General features: G+C 43.8%; 2 protein-coding genes across 9 annotated transcripts in view; one reads left to right on the forward strand and one right to left on the reverse strand.

The window, feature by feature from the left end:
- Positions 1 to 3,635: 3,635 nt before the first annotated feature.
- On the reverse strand, positions 3,636 to 6,730 carry LOC130253446 (uncharacterized). The gene is made up of 4 exons (XM_056492026.1): positions 6,668 to 6,730; positions 6,008 to 6,611; positions 5,715 to 5,847; positions 3,636 to 5,354 (listed from the first exon to the last, which is right to left on the reverse strand). Exons 1-3 carry the CDS (start codon positions 6,728 to 6,730, stop codon positions 5,750 to 5,752), a joined length of 765 nt encoding a protein of 254 aa, XP_056348001.1. The 3' UTR covers positions 3,636 to 5,354; positions 5,715 to 5,749.
- Positions 6,731 to 7,262: 532 nt separating this feature from the next.
- KDM6A (lysine demethylase 6A) overlaps positions 7,263 to 21,041 on the forward strand; it is a 149,998-nt gene continuing 136,219 nt past the window's right edge. For all 8 annotated transcript variants that reach the window (XM_056506543.1, XM_056506552.1, XM_056506561.1 and 5 more), the window contains exons 1-2: positions 7,263 to 7,550; positions 7,759 to 7,822. In XM_056506543.1, the coding sequence (XP_056362518.1) occupies positions 7,393 to 7,550; positions 7,759 to 7,822 (222 nt within the window). In that variant the 5' untranslated portion in view covers positions 7,263 to 7,392. The remainder of the gene's footprint in view (positions 7,551 to 7,758; positions 7,823 to 21,041) is intronic.

The raw sequence follows: 21,041 nt of genomic DNA on the forward strand, positions 1-21,041 counted from the left end.
TCATTTAGCATGGGTTGATGTAACAGAACCCAGGAACAACACTGAATTTGCAAGAAAACCTGTGTCTTGCTTAATTTCCTGAACAAAAGAACTCATAAGCATTTAAATTTTGAAAGCTTATCTAGATTGATCTATTGAAAATGGGAACTTGATCTTTATTGAGCAGAAAGTCTTCTCAGAAGGTATTCCAGAACCTGCAGGTTCAGGTCCTTGGCATGGTAGGACTATTATTCATTAGAAGTATGTCTGCACTGAAGGATTATGTAATAAAAACAAAACCAATCACTTACTAAAACAACACCAAACCAATTACATAATCAACAACAGAAGTATTTAAAAAATCACACATTTCTCCTCTTTTTGTATAGGAAACAATTAACTCAAACAGGATCAATATAAATTTCTTTAGACTGTATCCTGGTCCTTTTTTATATCTATTACCCTTGTGAAGAAATGTATCCATGCACTTTCAAACTTTTATGTCTTTTAAATAGTGCCAGTTGCATCATTACTCTCATGGTCTCCAGACCAGACTCCAGTAGCTTGGATGCCTACATGGAAGCATCTGAGTTCATCGGGGGATGTGGATATTTTTGATTGAGAGGAAAGAATTTAGGAGGAACTTTCTTCTCACTGATACTAACAAGCCATTGGACAAGTATCTTGTTATCTGAAGATTTGAATCCACAATTTCCAGTGAAATTTTGTATATCCAATAGTGGCAGAAAAAGAGCCAAGTTAAGGAGATCAAGCCTTTGGAAAACATTGCAGATTCTCAGTGAAGCTTCCCTTTGCTGCCCCAATTCCCAAGAAACTCTTGCCCCATTAAGACCAATGGCAATTTGTTTCCTCTCACTCAGAGGAAGTGAAAGCTCTCTGAGGGTTTCCCCTGATGACAGGGGATTGGGATTACAATCCATGGAGAAAAACAGTTTTAACTTTCCTCACAAGAGTAAACCATCACAGGACTCATTTACAGACAGAAAAAACCAAACCAACACACCATTAAAAGAAGAACTCACAAACTGACTTCAGTAGCACTGAGTATATTTATATAAATACACAACTGCAAACTTCCAAACAGAAACCAAACTGTATATTGAGAAACTGTAAGAAGGAAAATTTTCCCAGCCATTCCTAGAGACTTCCTGTTTCACAGGGTCCAAACTGAAGTGCAGCTGAAGGGGGAAGCAAGGAAAAATGTACTTTAAGGCAAGACTAGCTTTGGATTTTTTGAATGTCAAGCTGATGGTAGAAACTACTTGCCTTCCTCATATCATCCTGTGATTGCAGCTCTGTGAGAGGCCTGATCCAACTCTTGTTGACATGCAGAAGACACAGTGGAGCACAAACCCCTAGAGCAATTCTAAACATAATCTGCCTCTTGATAATAGCAAACTTAAGAAAATAAGAAACAGCAAACAAAAAAAGCACATTTCAGTTTGGTGTTTTGCTTATCTTCCAGTTATAGACGAGGAACACATTTACATGCTTTGAGTACAACTCTGTCTGTCATGTACTCTTTGTGTCCTATATGTCCAGTTAATGGAATGCCACTTCATTTTGGGAGCATTCAAAGATATAAGAGTTGTCCTACAGCAACCAAGTCTTCAAATTTAAGCATGATGTTTTATTTCATTTGAAATGCCCTGACTCACCCATTGCTGTAAGGGAATCCTGAACTGCTTAGACAAGATGGAGAAGTGTCACTGTTTGTGTCTAGTAAGTGAAAGATGGAGCTTCTTGAGCCAAGGCTTTGACTTTGCCACACTCAATGTCCCAAAGCTGCTTCTGCTGTTTGTACCTTTAGAACTCTCATCTGTGCACCTTTACAAGATTTAGTATCTACCATTACCATAAAATATCCAATTTTAAGAGTGGCTGATGTTGTAAGAAATGGACAGGGAAAAGAGACTACAACCAAAATGTCCTTTTAGACATCCACATAAATGTTAATAAAAAGCAACATACACAACAGTTGAAGCTTTTAAAATAAGTAATTCCCAAATACATCCTCAAAAAGATTTGTGTATAAAGCACTAAATTAAATTCAGTAAGAGCATGTGACATCCTCTGTTCTTGGAGAAAAACAAAAATAGCAGATAATAAAGTATTTTGGATAATATTGGATTCTGTCCCAGGATTAACAAAAGTTAACAAGATATCCATTCACCTGGTTTGCTGAGCATCAGGACTGGCTCTTTCCAAATGTTTACACAAAACCCCTCATAACTGTGCTCAGAGCTGGTTTGGAAATGTGATTTGTTTTTCACTTCCAAGCCAGAAAACCAGTAGGCTGCAAAGGTATCAGCCCAGCAACTAATATTAAGTCAATACATACAAAACCACCATAGAAACAAAAAGATGGGATTTTTCCCCCCTCTTTACAACATTTGCCAAATTCTATTAAGTTACAGCTGTCAATCTGAATACAAGTTATTATATACACAGTATTTTATTATCAGCTTCTCAAATTCCTGCATGGAAACACATACAAGAAATGTCAATTTCTCTGCACTGTTTTGGAAGAGCAGAGATCCTTGCTCAGGACCATCTCCTGTCAAACAGGTGATTTGTTTGGAAGGTGGCAAGTCATAAGCTGCCACATCTGGTCACCTAAAACTATCACCATAAATGAAAGCATTTCCACATTTGGAATGCACACCAAGGACACAAACAAAAGTGCTGGAGGTGGGAGGTACAGGCACAATAGGAAAAAATAAAAAACCTAAAAAACTACCAACAGTAGCACTGTAAAGGAACCACCTCCTGGACAAGTATCATTTTTCACATTATTTATTTCTCCAAGTGAGAAGAAAGTGTCAGTTAGTATAACATAGATCTATATACTGCAAAAATAGATAGAGATCTTCTAACTGTCGTTTCTTCTACTGGTAGAGCTTCAGCAAAGATGTCCCTTTGTTCATGCTGGCCTGCAGAGAACTGATCTCTCTTAAATCTACAGAATACTCAATAATGCCCTGCCTTCTGAATTTCATGAAACAGTTCAGAACACAGTTAAGGCCATGACAAATTCATGGTTTTCCATGTTTGGACTGAATTGCTGACATGTTGCTGCACAAGGATGGATATTATTGCTTACCTGGTGACTGTGTGGACTTCTTATGACCAGGAATTATCACTTAACTCCCAGATGAATTCCAGCATTAAGCCTTTCCAAAACAATCCATGCTAACTAAGGACAGAGAGGGCAATAGACAAAAATGATTACATGATTCAAGCAAGACAGAATAATTAAGGTCTATAACCAAAGCATTTAGACTTGATTTTTAAAACTTTCATAAAAAAAAAACCCTGTATTTTTTTTCTTTATAGTAAGCCATTTCCTAGACTACCTGACTTCCCTTACTACCCAAAACTAGGAAAGTATTTCTGAGATTAAAGAGCAATTTTTTCTTTAACATACTGATAAACACCATCAGGATAACATTTTTTCCTATTTCCAAGAATAATTCTCCTACCCATGTATTGGTTTTCCTTATTGCCAGCAAAAGCATTTGCCTTTTGATGGGGGGCGGGGGGGAGGAACCCTGAAACAACCCAAAACCTTAGGATTTACATCAGCTTCCCCACTTTCTTGACCACTATATGCAGTCAAAACACAGATCATCACACAACAGCCATCAGAACTTTAATGTGGGTAGTACAAGGAACATGTAAATTGCAGGTCATTTTACTACAAACTCTCGGGCAATAGAAAAGCCACTACTAAAATACAAAAATGAAGCACCACAGGAGTTTTTGTTCCAAATATCAAGAAAGCAGTTTAGAAATTTAGGCTCTTCTTTTACCTTGAAGTGAAAGAAAACAACAGTAAGGAAAACAAATGCAGAGAAAGAAAAGTGTTAATGAAACTGCTTTCTCCCTAACTGACCTACTACCAGATTTTACTAGTTTATGCTGCTTTCCCTTATATGCCAAATAGCCACGTATTTCAGGCAGGTTGACTAAAGTTTGGCAAGATGGTAACAATTTCAGCATTAGATATACATGTTGTAGGACACAAAATGGCATCCTGTGGGCTCTGTTGGTCAGCCTGCTTTGTTTGTTACTGTCTTTCAATAAGTGCAGGTTTGTCACATGAACCCAAGATTGTCTCATCACATTTTGCCTGCTCCACTGCAGAAGGATTTGCCTCATAGTCAGACATCTCCTGAGTTATTGGGAGCACAATGTTGAGTCCACACCTCAAAGTCCTTTCTTAAACAGCAGCATCAGTAACAGTACTGATAACAGTAGAGTTATCAGAAGCTGTACAGTAACACACATGTGGCTCCTGAGCTTCTTCAGACCCTTGGGTAAGGAGATGAGCACCGGCCTCATTTGCTTAGCTGGTCAAGGCTAGCCCAGAACTTCAAAAAACAGGAACGAAAACCAAACCAGTTAGAACCAACATCCAGCCTCAATAACCAGTTTTCCCAGGGATGGATCTTGCTGCAGGTGACTACAAAGTATGCCTGGACTACAGAAGACCATGAGATTTCAATAGTATCCAACAGGGACTGATCTACTGCTCCTTCAAATTTGCTACCTGACTCGGAAGTGTCAGCAAACAAACAAATAAATAAGGGCATCTAGAAATTCAATCCCAGCAATTCAGGCAGATTATAGGGGGTTAAGAGTGGCACTTACAGTACTAGAGAAGAAACTCAGCTGTAGTGACTTCAGGTGCACACGAGTTTCAGCTGTACTAGGAATCTGCTTCTACAGTCTCCTGATTTGCTCTGTTGTTAAGCAATCCCTTTCTTCCACTAAGAAATGATTGTGTCTACTCTCCTTTCTGCTGATTTATACTCAGGATACTGCGAAGTGGAAACTTTACACCTCAGAGTTGAGATCCACAGAAACAATCTACATTTAAATTCCATATTTATGGCATATTCCCAACCAGTCAGGCTCTTGGCACCCGAGGAAACTCTGCTGAGAAAATCCACTACATAGAAGCCATGGACAATACAGATGAACACAGATGTTTGATCATAGTGTTGCCACAATTAACAGACTATGGCCCATTCCCAGAACCAAAAACAACTTGGGTTTTACCTGGATTCCAAACTTGCAAGCCCTTTAAACACAAATGCCTGTCTCTTATACCAATACTCTCAACAAACTGGCTGCTGACTCTTATGAAGAAATGCAACATGAAACCCAGATGCTTTTTTGTTTGTTCTTCCTGCATTTGTATCAAGAAGCAAAGTTACATTGCAAGAGTCTAATTTTAAGAGCACACTACTGACTCTTCATTTGCACTATTTAAGATTTTGCCTTGACCAGGTCTCCATTCCTGCCAGCGTCTCTGTACCATCAGGACCAGAAAACATGCGAGGACCCACCTGAAAAACATCACTGATACATTAGTTTAACATTTACAGAGGCAGAAATGTGCTTCAATCAAAGAGTCACAATTAAAGGAGAACCAGCAAGCAGCAGCATCCACTGCATAGGCTAGTCTTTGACCTTGTTCACTGAATTCCCAAAGGCAGCTAATGGCTTTATTTTTGCTTTAGAGCACTTGGTAATCGTCAAACAGGAAATTCAAATGGGAAAAGCCAGCCCAGACCCCAGAGAGACACCAGAGAAGTGATGCAAGGCTGTTACAGAAGGCTGTTCTGATCCATTTCCAGCAAAATGGGGATGAGCTGTGCCCTCACATACCCACAGCAGACCCAAAATCGAATGATTTGCAAACTCACTTAAAAAAACCGTAAGGCCTGTTGGCTGTGTGGTACTATAAAGAGAAACCTGGTCCCTTGGATTCCTTGTTGAGCCGGGAAGGATGGAGGAGCCCAAGGACGGTGTGGAGGCACAGGAACAGGCGGCAGAGGGCTGGAACGAGTTGACCTTTCAGGTCCCTAAAGTCTATGATGCTCAGGGAACACTTCGTCTACAAGTCGGGCTGGAACTGCGCTAAGCCATAAGAAACAGAGAAAGCAAGCAGCAAATCCCCTTTCCTTTCCACGCCTAAAGAAATCAGAGCTTTACTCACACGCGAGGCGTGCCCAGAAGCCCGAATTCCCAGGCGTTGCCATTTCCATCCTTCGCGCCTTTCCCACCGCTCCGGCCGGGCCGGGCCGGGCGCTCCCCGCCCTCACGCCCTCCCGGCATCGCGAGACTTGCGTGCGTCTCGCGCGAGGCGCGCGCGGCGGCCCGCCACACGTGACAGCCGCGGGGGCGCGCGCGCGCCGGCAGGGGCCGCTCCACCTGTCACGCGCTCCCGGGGGGAAGCGTGGGCGAAACCAACGAAGGGGGCCGCCCCCGCCCTTCCGTGCGAGCGTTACCCGCGGCCCAAGCATCTCCTTCGCAGCCCGTTGAGCCCCGTCCCTGGTGTGGGAAGCTTTTATATTCCGCTTGTGCCAAGAGCACCATGCCCGAGAGAGGGCGGAGTGGGGGGGGGGGGGGGGGGGGGGGTGCGAGCGTGCCTGCTGCTCCCCGCCGGTGGGACATGGCGCCTTCCTCAGCGGCGTCCACTCCTCCAGCCCGGAGCCCCCGTTACGCAACTCCACCCGTGAGCGCAGCCCTCCCTCGTTCCTCCTCCTCTTCCCACCCCAGCGCCCGCCACTCCCGACATTTCCCCCCTCCCCCGCCGTCCGCTTTTAACGGCGCACCCCAACTTGCTGGTGCTCGCTAATCGAAAAGCTCGTCTGACTGACGGCCCGCTCGACCTATCAAAAATGGTAGCTCTCCGAAACCCCGCCTCCTTATCACCCATCCACCAATAGCGTGCGGCCGGCGGGGAGGCGGGCGGCGAGGGCCAACCAAACCGGAGCGCAGTGGCGGCGGAGCGCAATGACTGACGTAAGTCAACAAAGGTCACGTGGGGCGCGGCGGAGCCGCCGATTGGCTGCGCGGACGCGGGCGGGCGGGGCAGGACGGGGGGGTCGCGGTGGCGGCGCGCGGGGTCCGCGGTGTGACACAATTACAACAACTTTGGGCAGCGGCTCCGGGGAAGTTTGTACGGGCGGCAAAACACACCCCAAGCCGCGGGACGGGCGGGGAGGGTCCCCCCGGCTGCCCGACACTCCGGCTCCCCGCGCCGCCGGCGGCGAGCGGCGATGTAAACACCGCTCCGCCGCCATCCGCAGCCGCCGCCTCCTCCTCCTCCCCCGAGTCTCCAGCGCTGGGGCTCCCTCCCCCCTCTTCCCTCCCTCCCTCCTCCTCCTCCTCCGAGCAGCGGGGCTTCCCCCCGCCTCCCTCCCTCCCTCTCCCCTCCCCTCCCCTCCCTCCCTCCCCCTCCCTGCCGGCTGTTGTTGTTGTAATAAAAGTTGTGGTGTGTGTGTGTGTCGGGCACCCCGCCCCGCCCGGCGCTGGGGGGTGTTGGGGGCGCGCAGGGAGGGGGGGGTGCGATCCGCGAGTTAATTACGCTGCGTTTCCATGAAATCGTGCGGAGTGTCGCTCGCCGCCGCCGCCTCTGCTGCTCCTTTCGGTGATGAGGAAAAGAAAATGGCGGCGGGGAAAGCGAGCGGCCAGAGCGAGGAGGACTTCGCCAGCTTGACAGCCCAGGAGAGAGAAGCCCTATCCGGCCTCGACAGGTACCCGCTCCCCACTGCGCCCCGGCCGCCTCCGTGTCCCGGCTCGGCCCGCGCTCCCCCGGTGTCCCCCCGCTCCCCTGCCCGCGGCTCCCCGTGCGCCGCCGCTCCCGGGCCGCGCTCTGCCCTCGCCCGCCCGCCCGCCGCGCTGACTCTCGCTAACGCCGGTGCCTCTCTCTCCCCTCCCTCCCGCCCGCTCCCCTCCTCGCAGCCGGCTCTTCGGATTTCTGAGGCTTCATGAAGATGGCGCCAGAACGAAGGCCTTGCTGTTAAAGGTAAGCGCGAGGGTGGATGTGGAGCGGGGATGGGGGGGAGGGGGGGAAACGGGGGATGGGGAGCGAGGCGGCCCCGCCGCCCCTTCCTCGGGATCCCCGGGCCCGCACGGTGAGTGTGTGCAGGGGGTGTGCGGGGGGGGGCACCGCCACCTCCGCGGGGTCTCCGCTCGTTGCTGCCGCCTTTGCCCCTTTCCTTTTTTAACACCCCCCCCCCCCCCGCCATTCTCCCCGAGCGGGACGAGGGGAGCGTGGCCACGCGGGTGCCCGTCCAGCCCTGGGACGGGAAAGTGGCGGAACCCGGGGCCGGGAGCGGACGGGCCGGGGGAGGGGGCGCGGGGGCGGAGGGGGGGAGGCGGAGGACGAGGAGGAGGCGGCGGCGGCAGCGGGGGGAGAGCGAGGGAGGGAGGGCGCGCTCGGCGCTGCTGACGTTGCCGCTCCCCGGACCCTCCCTCGTGATTTTCGCCCCCAGCCGCCCGGAGCGGAGCCGGGGCCGGAGCCCGCAGGGTGCGCGGGGTCCGGGCCGGGGCGGGCGCGGCGCTGAGCGGTTCCCGGAGCCCGTCAGAGTGACTTGTTTACTCTGCGGGCCCCGCTGCCTCCCTCCAGCGTGCCCGCTCCTCACCGAGCCCCGCGTCCCGCCGCCGTCCCGGCTTGACAGGGAGCGGGGCGTCCCGCGGGCTGCTGCTGCTGCCCGGCCCGCTGTCCGGACTGAGGTGTTTGTCTCTGTGGAAAGTTGTTGGCCCTGTCATTTAGTTAAGTAATGGCTGCTCCTGTCGGCCCAAGATGGCCGGACAGGGAGGAGAAAGAGAAGGGGGGGGGGTAAACACGAAACAAACACCGGGAGCGAATATGGGGAGCGTGGAGCCCCCGGTGAAGGCTGAGGGAAACTCTCCTGCGCATCCCAAGTTCTTTCTGGGCGCTTTCCTGCTGCTTTGCAGCGCCGGTGCCCTCCTTATCAACCTGTGGCACGTTCTGCTGCCCATCCGTGAGCTGCTGACAAAGGCTGTGCGGGCCGAGTGTCTGCCAGCTGTGCCTAGAACACCCAACGCCGGGGAAGCGTTCGGGTAACAGAATAAGTGGAAGTGTTTTTAAAATGCTGCACGGCTGAAGCAAAGGGGACAGTGCTGCTCTGGTTCCTGCTTCCTGGCTTGTTCCTGTCAGTAGTCTGGCGTTTGACACTGTTCATCCCATTGTTGTGCCCGAGCTGTATCGTGGAGAGTTCTTTTTTCTGCTGCTGGTTTTGGTTGATCTGAGGATTTGACTCTAAAGCGTGTTGAATTGGAGAGCCTAGGCCTGTGCTTGTGTTTGGGTGTTTATTTCTGGCAGGATTGGAAAAGCTCAATGTCAGGACGTGGGGGGAGGGGGGAGGGATGGAAGGAAAAGCAAGTACACTTTCCTTTGTGCTTATATTTTAAAAAAAAAAAAATCTCGTGGTTTCCTTTCGATTTTTGGAGTTATTTATAAGAGCACTTCTTCCCATTAATCAAAAAGGTAGGGGAGTGACATGTCAAAGCAGTTAAATAATGTACGTTAACTGTTGGTAGACCAGAACTCGTGTCTGCTCTGTCAGTGCTGCTGAGGCTATCGGAAATATTAGATTGAATCCCGTATGGGATAGAGCTTAAGGATGCCAGATAGAAAATAAAAGCTTCACATCTAATTAGATCATCTGTCACATAAAATCCCTGTTTTAAGTTTTATTTTGCGTACTGTAAAATTAAGTGGCGCAAGGAGCAATCCAGCCTATTAGTTGAGTTTTGTGCCTTTCCTACATATAATGCTTTTTAAAAAATGCCAGTCAATTGTAATTTTGATATATACAATCTGAAGTTGTGGGGCATTTTGGTAGTTTTGAAATACGTTTTCAGAAATATCTTTGTATGTTCTTTTACTGTAATAAGCTGCAAATCCATGCAGTGAATACTAAAAAATCCTCAAGCAAACCAAATAATTTGCTATTTTATCTCAATTTTTGCGTGATGTTTTGTACATTTGTGAATTGCACAGTAACTCCTGAAGCATGATCTTTGTAAAACTTGTCTCTGAGAAAGGTAGATTATTTAAGGAAGTAGAAGGATTAAAACGTTGCTGTTCAGTGCAGAGATGTTCGAGAGGAATTTCTTGGTTTGAACCAGTTTCGGTTTTGTTTGTGCTTTTTACTTTGAAGAAACGTGCTTGTGTTTCTGTTACGGATAAGAAGTTGCTATTTTTAAGGTATTTTCTGCTTCGTTCCTGTTCTCGGTGTGTGAATCTTTATGCAATTTATGCTCTACTGAGGGCTTTAGAACAATTAATCTAGCAGACCACTTTAATTCAATGTAGCAGTTATTTTTATAGTAGAAACTGTGGCCGAGTGTATGTGCAGTTAATTAATAGGTTTTACAGTGATAGCAACAAAATGTTTCCTTTTGTGCATGGAGCAACAACAGCTAACAAAGACCCTAGACTCCATAATTATGAAATCCTGACTGACTGATATAAGAATGTACAAGGCAGCGCGTTACAGCGTGAGATTTATGTGCGAGTGTAGCAGGTAAGGAAAACCATTGAGTCATGTTTCCAGAGGAATCCTTCACAAAGGCAGACATTTCTCAGTGCTCCCCTCGATGTGAGAGGAGCACACCCGCTATTGAACCTTTTCCAGAGGCTGCCAGGCTGTGGCAGTGAGTGCTCTGTGGGGCCTGGCGGTGCTCCCTCCTTACCTGTGCTCGAGGGGGCAGGAGCAGGGTCCCTGTCTGGGGAGGCTGACGGGAGGTTTTGGGTTGTATTTGAGGAACAGCTCCCGTCCCTGCCTGAGTACTTGTGCAGCATGAGGAGTCTGTTCTAGGCTTAAATTTGGTGCCTGGGTGCAAGAAGACGCTCCTTATATTCGGAGGGGTTCACAAAAGTGTGTGTTGGCTTGGAGGGGATTGCAGGAGGCCTTTGCAGTGGAACTTTGGTTTAACGAAGCCACACCCTGACAGGATTTAATAAGAAGAAAACTGGGTTCTCTGAGGGATGGAGGAAGCTTCGTGTCTAGAGCTTTAATTTAGTTGTGGGTTCTATTTGTGCTCCAGGTCTGCAGTCCCCTGTTTTTGGTGGTTTTGCTTTGTAGGATGTATGGGCTGTAGTATCATGAGCTGAGCCAGGCTGTGCTGCTGGGTATAGCAAATCAAAAAGGCAGATAAGACATGAGATCTGTACAGTTTTGTGAATTACTGAAGGTATAGACTAAGGCTCAGGAATATTGTAATGTTGCCCCATGTATTGGATATGTGGTAAGGCAAAAGAAACATTCCTGTAATGGTGTACACACTGTATGTGTGACAAAGGAATGGAAATTTCTGTTGCCAAAAATTTTGCATTTATTTTGCAGAGAAAGGAGCTTGAAAATCATAGTTAGCAGTTAGTGTGGTTTTGGGGAAGAGGGGAGGGAAATTAAGAGATCACCTTTCAAACTGGTTGAAATTCTGGAAATCCAGCGTAGTCAGTCTTGTGTTGGAGAAAGTGCTCACTGTTGTGCTTCCGTAGTTGACAAGAACATTAATGTGAAGGAGGGAAAAAAACCCAAAACAAAAACCCTGCTGGTGTCTTGATGTCTCTTTCTCCCAGGAAGGCATTCTGGCAGGAGGTGAAGCTTAAAGATTACTTGGGGGGGGGAGGGCGAGGATATCTATTGTATTGGAAGTGAATTACAAAGCATTTCCTTTTTTTTCTTCCTTTTTTTTTTTGTTTGATTTTTTTGGGAGTTTTTTGTTGTTTTTGGATGATGTTTCCAGTGTTTAGCCAAAGTTGACTTGATTGCAGTGACAAACCATTGTTTCATAAGCTGTAATTGGCATCTATACAGATGTAGGTTGATGTAGCTGGTCCGATGTATTGGGTATAAGATGCTTGTTAATTCCTATTCATTGAGTTTAATCAGTTTGTCATATCCTGTGGACAAAATCTGAAGCATGTTTCCATTTAAAAGTATTGATGTTGAAGTCGATTTAGAGAGATGAAGCGATTCCACACAATATGCCATGTTTTAGTCTATGTTACCTCTTATGGTTTTGCAGCCCTTTTGTTTTCCAGCTGATTTTAAAAATGGTATTTTCTTTGTGTAAAGGCCACATGTGTTGACAAAATTAACAGCGTGCTTATCTGTGCTTTTGTGAAGCTTACAAAATAAGTGCACAGTGACAATATTCTTTCATTTTTCTTACAATTGTAGTGTTGCTTGTTTAAAAATAGTTTCAGACAGTGTGAATTAATATATGTTGACTTTATCCTTTCAGTGTTGACATTAATGTTAATTTCCTACTAATCCATAATAAAATATCCTTAGTTTTATTTATAACAAACTGCTTGAAAAAGAATTATGCAAGAAAACATTTTAGCAGGTTAGTCTGAGGGTAGTAAAGCGTTGTTTTTTTTTTTTTTTTTTTTTTAATAAATTTGGAAACATTTTGGCTTGATTTATTTTCATCAAAACAAAGAAATATTGCTTGAAAAAGAATTAAGAATGTTTGTCTTATATAATGGCAGTACTGGGAATTGAGAAACTGGAAATTGGTACCAGGAGGCATTTGTAAGGCATTCCAGGAAGTGGGCAGCCTCTCCAATTTCTGTAAATTTATATCTGAGTTGTTCCTTTATGCTTGGGTTGTTTTTGGTTTTTTTTGCTTTTTTTTAAATATATTGTGCATTTCCTATTATTGGTTTATGATCTAGTGTGCCGTCTGTCCTGTGAAGTTAAAGTTGGATAAAATTTTGTAAAGCGTGTTATGAGTGGAACTGGATTTCTAGCTTTTTTTTTGAAGGAGTCACTTTTAAAAAGTGAGTTTATTGGGTAATTTTAACTGTGCCATAGATTTCTTTAAGATAGGTATTTTTTTGTGTGCAGTCTGGTCTTTGTATTGATAGGGTGCAGCTTTCTAGGATCCAGTTAAGGTGTCATGGGTAACACATTCTGTAGTTCATGGTTGTACCATGTTTTACTTGGAAATCACAGCCATAGTGTTTATAATGGTTGTGTATCCTGGTTGTACTTGGTTATAGGTTTGCAGTATTTATACTCCATCTAGTATTAAAGCTAATTTTTTTTTAACGGACATTACACAGTACTTTAAGTATTAAATACTTAGCAACAACTAGTGTTTGAGACTTTTTTTTTTTTTTAAATAGTGGGATTTTATTGCTCTAAACATATATCCCTGAATGTTTTGGCTGTTCCTTAAGTGTAAAGTACAGTGTTGGTACTACTTTCTGAAGGCAAGAAAATTGATCAAGTCAGAAATGTTACACTTGTCATTTTCATGTGTTAATGAAGAGAGAAGGATGGATCTCATGTCCACAAACAAAATGCTTTTATAGAGGTATAATTAGGATTACAGGATACTTGTGTGTTGGCATTTGCATTTCAGCAAGTTTTATCTTTACTGTCAGGAGACTGTCAGTAGGGAATATAAAGTAAGATTTTTTTTTTTGTTGTTGAATGCATGTTAGCTTTTAAGTGCTGATCTACTGAGTCTGGAGGCTGAAGTGGTCCTTTGCTCTAAGTGGTTCGTGTGCATCAAGTTAAGGTAATTGATGCCCTACTGACTTTCGTAATCATATAGCCAAGGTGGGCAGTGGTTCAGGATGGAGGAGAGAGGGAAATACCTGCTGTATTTTAGCAGCTGAGGAATAGAGGTTCTGATCAGTTATTTAACTTCCAGAAGTGTGAAGAAAAACTGTGGTGAGGATGGGATACAACTGTTTTTGTCCTATTCCAGTAATTTAACCACTGATCCTTTTGTGCATCATGCTACTTGTGGCCTCTAGCTTTCGAATTTCTCTCTAGGTGAGTCCAGGTAGAGTATGTGAAGAAGGAATAGACAATCTAAAGCTTTGTCTGTGCATGACATTGCTCAGGTGTGCTTTCAGCATGGCACTGTGCCTCTTGCCAGTCTGCATGGCTGTTTGTTCACTGTAGTGGATTGAGTGGACTTGGTAATTACAGAGGTAAAACTATCTGCAAATGTTGATGCCATCTGAAGTAAGTGTTGAAAGCATCTTCTAAAAGGCATGCCATATGTTTGTTATACCATTTTAGAAAAGAGTAGATGTTTCATGCTTGGATAGCTTGGTGCGTGTAGAAACATTTGTTTTCATTACATTAGTGAGATGATATGAAATTAAAGAGAGTCATGGAAAATGTTTGTGGCTATAAAGTGACTTTTTCCTGATTAACAGTTGTCACAAGACTTTCCAGTGCCAGAATTATATGCCATGGCCCACTGTTGTTCTTTATCCTACTGACAATTAGGCAAACTTATGTTCTGCGGGGAAATTAAGTTCTGGTTTCCAGCCTTACAGACTCATCACTTAAACCTTAGGTTTATTCTGTTACTGAACAAAAATAGTTCTTCTTGGTCCTCACCTGGTAAATTTTTCTGGATAATGGGAGAGATTTTGCTGTATTTTCAACAGTCTGAAAGGGAAGGAAATGTGTATATTTGTAGTTGGTGAATACTTAAATAGTTTTGTAAAAACTAGTTACTGCTTAGAGGGCTTGGATGAGCTTCTGAATTAAGGAGATGGACTGTGAGTGTGAGCACAGAACTGAGCTAGGTGGCAGGTTTAGTACTGGGTCAGGTAATTCCAGGAGCTGAACCACTGTCCTGGTCACTCTGAATGCAGATAGGTGTATGGATACAACTTCAGTTCTTTAGTTCCATGCCTACCTTGTATTTTACATATAAAACTCATGTAAGTTACTTTTTGTTTTAACTCCTTTTCTTAAGAAGTCCTGCTCCTCTGGTGTGTAAAGCATGATGTTGGAGTAATGTGTTTTCACAATTAAACGTTGAAGTGATGCTTATTAAACTTGCTGTGTCATTATAGAGACCAGTTGACTTTTTGTAGAAAATGTCAGCAATGTTAATCTTACAGAATGCTTATGTGTAGTTAAAACCAGACAGAATTGAAATCAGTGGGTCTTGTATGGAGCCCTGCCAAAGGCTGCCAGGATCTGTACAGGTGAACCTGAGAGGATTAGCTTAGTACCTTACAGAACATTTTTGGTATGAGGAAAGAAAGGAATTGTGTTTAATATACTTCAGTCTGAGTTTGTTGGATGAGGGAAGTTCGGTAAAGCAAGAAAATAATTCTTAAATATTTATTGCATGTTTCTGCTTTATGGACAGGCAGACTAAAGAAATAGCTATAGTAGAGTAATTCTGCTGTGGAAAAGCTGTTTCCAAGACTGGCCTGTTTAAATAAGGGTCTGTTCAAAGCTTGTTTTCAAGATGAGTTTTACTGATACTGTCACACGTAGATTGGGCCATTTGGTACTTTGTGGCCATTATAAAGTTTGTTGAGTGGTATATTTCTAAAATGAGCCTCTGTCAAAGTCTTGCAGTGGTTCAGGTATTATTCTTGATACTGAATATTATTCTTTGTATTTAGAGAGTCATAGGAAGCTATTCCTTACGTACTTAAAATACCATGTTAATGAACTAAACTGCCATTAAGTGTATTTGGGAGTGGAAGAAAATTTTTATCAGATACTTGCACTTTAGAGTGTGAGAGATGCAGTGATCACCATCAGAGCTGCATTGACAAATTGCTTTCCTTTATGGTTCTCAGATTTGCTACATAGTGTTCATGGTAGGAGCTTATTTAATTAAGATGCAGAATTAAGAGCTCATTCACAGTTTTGTAAAGGGAGTGACTAAAAGTGTGTGATGAATTACAAATAGAGCATTGTATGTTTACGTATGAATTTCTTTTGTGGTAAGTTGTTAAATTAATTGTTGTTTGTTAAAATGGCTTTAAGTCATTTCCTTTTCTTACAGTGGCATTTGAGGATTATGATTCACTTCTCAATATTGATTGGATATTAGTCCAAAGCAGACTGAATTGTGAATGTACTTTTCATTAAATTTCTGCTTCTGTTTTGAGAATTTAAAATTCTGAACAATTTCAGAGTATCATTTACAGCATTCGACAGAAGATCCAGTGCAACAGCTTTTAAAGTAGAGTCAATAGATGTATTTTTTTTGGTCAGTATTTTGTTGCTTCCCCTCTAATTGCCATTTTAACTTCTTATTTAAGCAGTGTTTTCATTATCTTATGATTTGAAAACTCATTTGCAAAGGAATACAGAGTAGAATAATGAATTGAAGTTAAGGTTTTATTTTTAGGTATTTTTTTCTAGGTAACAGAATTTTAAGAACTCTGTGTTGCTTGTTGTATGTTTCAGTAAAACCATCTTTGGGCCTGTGTGATGAACCAGGCTGAAGAACTGTTTCAGCTCAAAAATAACTTAGTAAAACTAGAAGACTCACTAGTTTTAAATAACCACTATTGAAGGTAGTACTAAGAGGTTTTAGAAATTCAAAGAGCCAGCTTCTCATTGCTCAGAACTGAATTGGGTGGGATTCCATGGGAAGATTCCATGGTGGATAAAGGAGCTAGTGAGTGCTGAGAGTTCTTGTAGAATGCTCTTCTGGAAGCATGAAACCAGCTCATCACCTTTAGAGGAGGTGGGCAGGGTGAGAAATGCCCTTGACTTAACTGCAAGCTCCTGTGTCTGTTCAAAGCCAAAAGAAGGGTGTACCAGGGATGAAAAAATGAACAAATACCCACTGAGAAATGCAAGGGCATTGCCAGAGCAGAGGTGCCATTAGAAAAGTAAAAGCTCAGCTGGACTTGGAACTGGCTGGAGATGTCAAAAACTACAGAAAAGGATTTTTTAGGATCATAAACAACACACACAACCAGAGGAAAATGCTGGCCCACAATTAAACAGGAGAGGTGAGTTAGTTGCTAACCAATGCTAAAAAAGCCAGAGATTCTCTGCAATTCTTTCACCTCTGTCTTTGCCAGCACTTTCGGGCCACAGATCTTGGGAATAAAAATCCAGTTTTGTGCACAGACCTACTGTCTTTGAAGGAATTATTGGGATGGAAACTCTTACAGGAGCTTGATTCCTACAAATTACTCATCTGAGGGTGCTAAGAGAGCTGGCTGGATACTGCTGGGAGGCTGCTCTCCATAATCTTTGAAAAGTCATGGATATTGGAGAATGTTCCAGAAGACTGGGAGAAGGCTCATATTGCCTCATCTTCAAGAAGGGTTTAAATGAGAATGCAGGGAATTACCAGTCTTCCCTCACTCCCAGTGAAAGTTACTGTATGACTCCTGATGAAGCACATGATTGGGAAAGGCTGGCACGGATTCACCAAGGACAAATCATTCTTGGCAAACCTGATTGTCTCCTAGCACAGAGTAACGTGCTTGGAGTATATGGAACTAGTGGTGGACATTGTCTTCCTGGATTTCAAGTCTTTCCATGCTGTTTCTCACAGCCTCTTCCCAGAGAAACCAATGTGTTATGCTCCAGACAAGGATCTGTGTGCTGGCTGGGAACTGCTGATGGGCAGCACCCAGAGCAGGGTGGGAAATGCTCCTTCTCACTGGCTGCCTTTCACGAGTGGGGTCCCCAGGGATTGATATGGGCCACTGTTTAATACCATCATGAGTGATCTGGATGGTGGGATCAGGTGCACCCTCAAGAATTTTGCTGATGGTACCAAACGGAGTGGGGAAGTGAACCTGTGAAAAGGAGAGCCACCCTGGAGAAAGTCCTGGATGGGCTGGAAGAATGGGCTGATGAGAACCTTATGAAGTTTAGCAAACACTAATGTAAGGTCTTGTATGTGGGAGAACATGATCCAGGAGTGCAAGGCAGCCTGAGGTCTTCGTGGCTGGGAACAGCTCTGTGGAAATGGACCTGGGGATCCTGGTGGATTTAGCTCAGTAAAAATGAGCTGTGGGGGGACAGTGGGATGCTGGATTGCACCAACAAGGACATCACCACCAGCAGCAAGAGGATTATCATTACACTCTACTCAGTGCTGGCCAAGCCACACCTGGAATATTTGTGTGCAGTTTTGGTGCCCACTAAACAAAAAAGATGTGACCAGGCTGTAGAGGATCCAGAGAAGGGCTACAAAGATGGTCAAAGGGCTGAGAAGCTGAAGTGTGAAGAATGGCTGAGAGATCCTGGCTTGTTCAGCCTTGAGAAAAGAAGGCTTTGGGGGAGATGTTACCAGCACGTTCCAGTACTTAAAGGGTGCCTACAAAGAAGATGGAGACTCCATTTTTACAAGGAGTTAGTTATTTTGATAAGACAAGATTTAAAGGGTATGAGTTACTCCTGGGGACTGACTTCCTATTGAACACAAGAAAAACTCACAAAGAGAGCAGCCATTGGAATAACCTCTCCAGGGCAGTGGTGGGTTCTCCCGTGTTGGACACTTTCAGAATGCAGCTGGACAGTGTGCTGGGCCGTCTTGTCTAGCCTGCGCTTTTGCTGGGAAATGTTGGATCAGGCGATTTTTCATGTTGAAGGAGACACTGCTGCCTGAGAATGGTGGGAGTTCACACCATTTGGGGTGTCATACACACCCCACTCAATCCTTCACCTGATGGGTCTGGAGTCCCTTTGCAGCAGGACTGTCCAGTGATCTGGTGGATGGGTGCCCTTTCCAATTCCTTGCTCCTACAGACTCTTGGACACACTTCCTCCTTCGTGCTTGACCTTGAGTTCCCTACAGCAAAGACTGAGGCATTGGATTTGTGAAAATAAATCATTTAATAGAGTGGTACAGAAGCAGGGTGCCTTCAAAGGGACCCAGAACAGAGAAATCCTTGGGATTTTATACCATTTTTGTACCCTTACATAGAGGTATTCTCTCATTCTGTGAATGCAGTTTGTCTTGCAGGCTTACAGAGCTGTGGAGGTCCTTTGAGAGAGAGATTTGGGAGGCTAGGGTGGGTCTAGTGTGTGAAACACTGTTTCTGTAAGGAATATTTATAAAACTATTGCTCCATATTTTCTTCTGGAGAATGTATTTGGAAGCTCAGGTTGCCAGGACTCGATTATATAGAATAATAGAATCACAGAATGGTTTGGGTTGAAAGGAGTCTTTAACACTATGCAGTTAATCTCCTGCTGTGGGCAAGGACATCTGCTACTAGACAGGTTTCTTAAAGCCCCATCCAGTCTGTTCTGGAGCACTCCCAGGGATGGAACATCCACAGCTTCTCTTTATTCATGGAGAGGAGGGATGGAATGAGTGCAGTGACTTGGCTTCCTTGCTCTGTCTGAAGGAAGACCAAGTATTCAGTGAAGTTACACTGCCACAAACAGATGTGGTACAGATTCAGATCTGAGCATGTGTGCAGCAGCAAGAGTGCCAAAACGTATGTAAGAAGGACTGTATAGGAGAAAACTCTGAATGAAGGAAAGATCCTGAGGGATCTAGGTTGAGTGCTTCATGAATTATGTTTGAGCTTATGACTACTGAAAATCAGGCCACCATTTGATTTTCGGGAAGTGGAGAAATGAAGCAGTCTTTTGGGAAGGTTTTTCAGAATATTGGATTATAATGAAGGGAAGACATTTTCAGTTAAAGGAGCTAGAAAAAAGGTTGAAGCAAAATACTTAGATCAGATGTGAGGAAGAGTAGGAAACCAAGGAATTGCATGGATGACTTAGTGATGCACACCATTTTGAGAGTGAGGGGAATGACAGTGTGAATCGTGGTGTTTTTATTCTTTCCAGCAGCTGCCTGAGTCTTGTGCTTGGTTACCATCTAAGTATTACTGGTAGCTTGAGTAGCATTTAAGTGTTTGGTGGTGCTGGGGCCTGCTTCAGAAGGTTTTAAAAGCAGGGTAAATGGGAGCAAAACAGGTAACAAAATTGCAGAGAGTTTGTGTAGGCTGTGAAAAAGCTTATTAAGAGTTGTATGATCTGATTGTAATAGAACTTTCTCCCATTTTTGAAATAAAAGTAAGGTGTTGGCTGTGTTTTCTGTCTTTATCTTAGACTGCTGCTTCCCTTTTTTCCTCCTTATCCCTCAAGGAAGGGAAGAGTAAAGAAACTTTGCTTCTGCTCTTTCCTCAAGGTGAAAATGAAGCCAAGAACTCTCATGTGTCTGTTCTGAAGTCGTGTTTGCTCCTTTAGATTTGAAGGATAAAGAAAGCTGAGCAAGTGTGGAAGATACAGATGGATATGTTGAAAGGGCAAGAAATAGTTTAAAGTGTGGAACTGAAAGTCTGTGTAAGGGAGAATGATGCTGATCTAGAGAATTTAACAGTATAGTTTAATAGAACAAAGTGTAGAAAGATAAAGTGGTAGGATAAAAAAAATGGAGAACATCCATTATATACCATCATAAAGCATGTCAGAGGCAACCTCTGGCAGGAGAGAAAAAGTAGAATGATATTGGGAAGAATAAAGAGCTGCAAAAATTATGTGCATTTCTTGGTAAACTTTAATGGAGCTTCTGGGCATGTTACAAATATAGTAACTAAGGGTAGATTTTACACACCATGGTTCTCAAAGCTTTATTTGTTCTCAGTTTCTGGTGTGGTGCACAGAAATGTGTTGTTTTCTGAGTATTTTTAATCTCTCTTGGGTTTTAATGGTTGGAAGGGCAGAGCCTTTGAATTAGTGATTTTTTTTTTTTTTAATTTTTTTAATACTTGAACACTGTAAGTTTTCAAGAGTGGGAGACTATAAAATTTTGAAGAACTATAAGATGTCAAGTGTTACCGGTTAAAGTTATCAACAAATTAGGCTTGAGGGTCTTTTTTCCCTACTTTAAAGAAAAGTTTTTTACTTGCTTTTAAGTAGAAATGAGTGTTCATTTGTTCCTTTTTTAATTCAAAGAAAAGGGTGTGAATGGTTTTTACAATTTCTGAAAAATAAATTATAGAAGGAAACTGTTCAGCTAATTTTGAATCAGAACAGTACATACTTCTGTACTCCTTGCTTAAGAGAAAAACATTTTAAGAAAGTATTGTATATGAAACCAAAACTGGAAGCATCAGGTGATGCAACAGAGATGTGTGTCTGAGCCAACCTCTTCTGGTGCCTTTGTGAAACCCCTCAGACTTGGAATCATGGATATTTGGAGTTGGAAGGGACCCACAAGGATCATTGAAGTCCAGCTCCTGGCTCCACATAGAGCAACACCAAAAATCCCACCCTGAGCATAGATCCACATCCTACCTTTAGTGTAGGAGCACAAAACTAACAAGTTGTTTTTGTACTTGAGGGCTTTCTTAACTGTAGTTACTATGTGGAGGAAATCAACAGTTGAAGTGGCTTTAATGCCTCTCCTGGTTCTATATGGGGAGGATTTGGAGTTGTTTATGCTTATAGCAGAGTTAATTTTTGTTGCCTAAGTAAGGTGAGATCCCA

The sequence above is a fragment of the Oenanthe melanoleuca genome, chromosome 1 (assembly GCF_029582105.1).
Source record: "Oenanthe melanoleuca isolate GR-GAL-2019-014 chromosome 1, OMel1.0, whole genome shotgun sequence".
Lineage (NCBI taxonomy): Eukaryota > Metazoa > Chordata > Aves > Passeriformes > Muscicapidae > Oenanthe > Oenanthe melanoleuca.

What these genes read in the sequence shown, in the direction of transcription:
- LOC130253446 (XM_056492026.1), bottom strand. Translation starts at nt 6,730, where the DNA reads ATGGGTGATAAGGAGGCGGGGTTTCGGAGAGCTACCATTTTTGATAGG. An exon ending in ATAGGTCGAGCGGGCCGTCA is followed by an intron (nt 6,612 to 6,667) that starts GTCAGACGAGCT and finishes CGCCGTTAAAAG; the next exon opens with CGGACGGCGGGGGAGGGGGG. An exon ending in CTTCTGGGCACGCCTCGCGT is followed by an intron (nt 5,848 to 6,007) that starts GTGAGTAAAGCT and finishes AACTCGTTCCAG; the next exon opens with CCCTCTGCCGCCTGTTCCTG.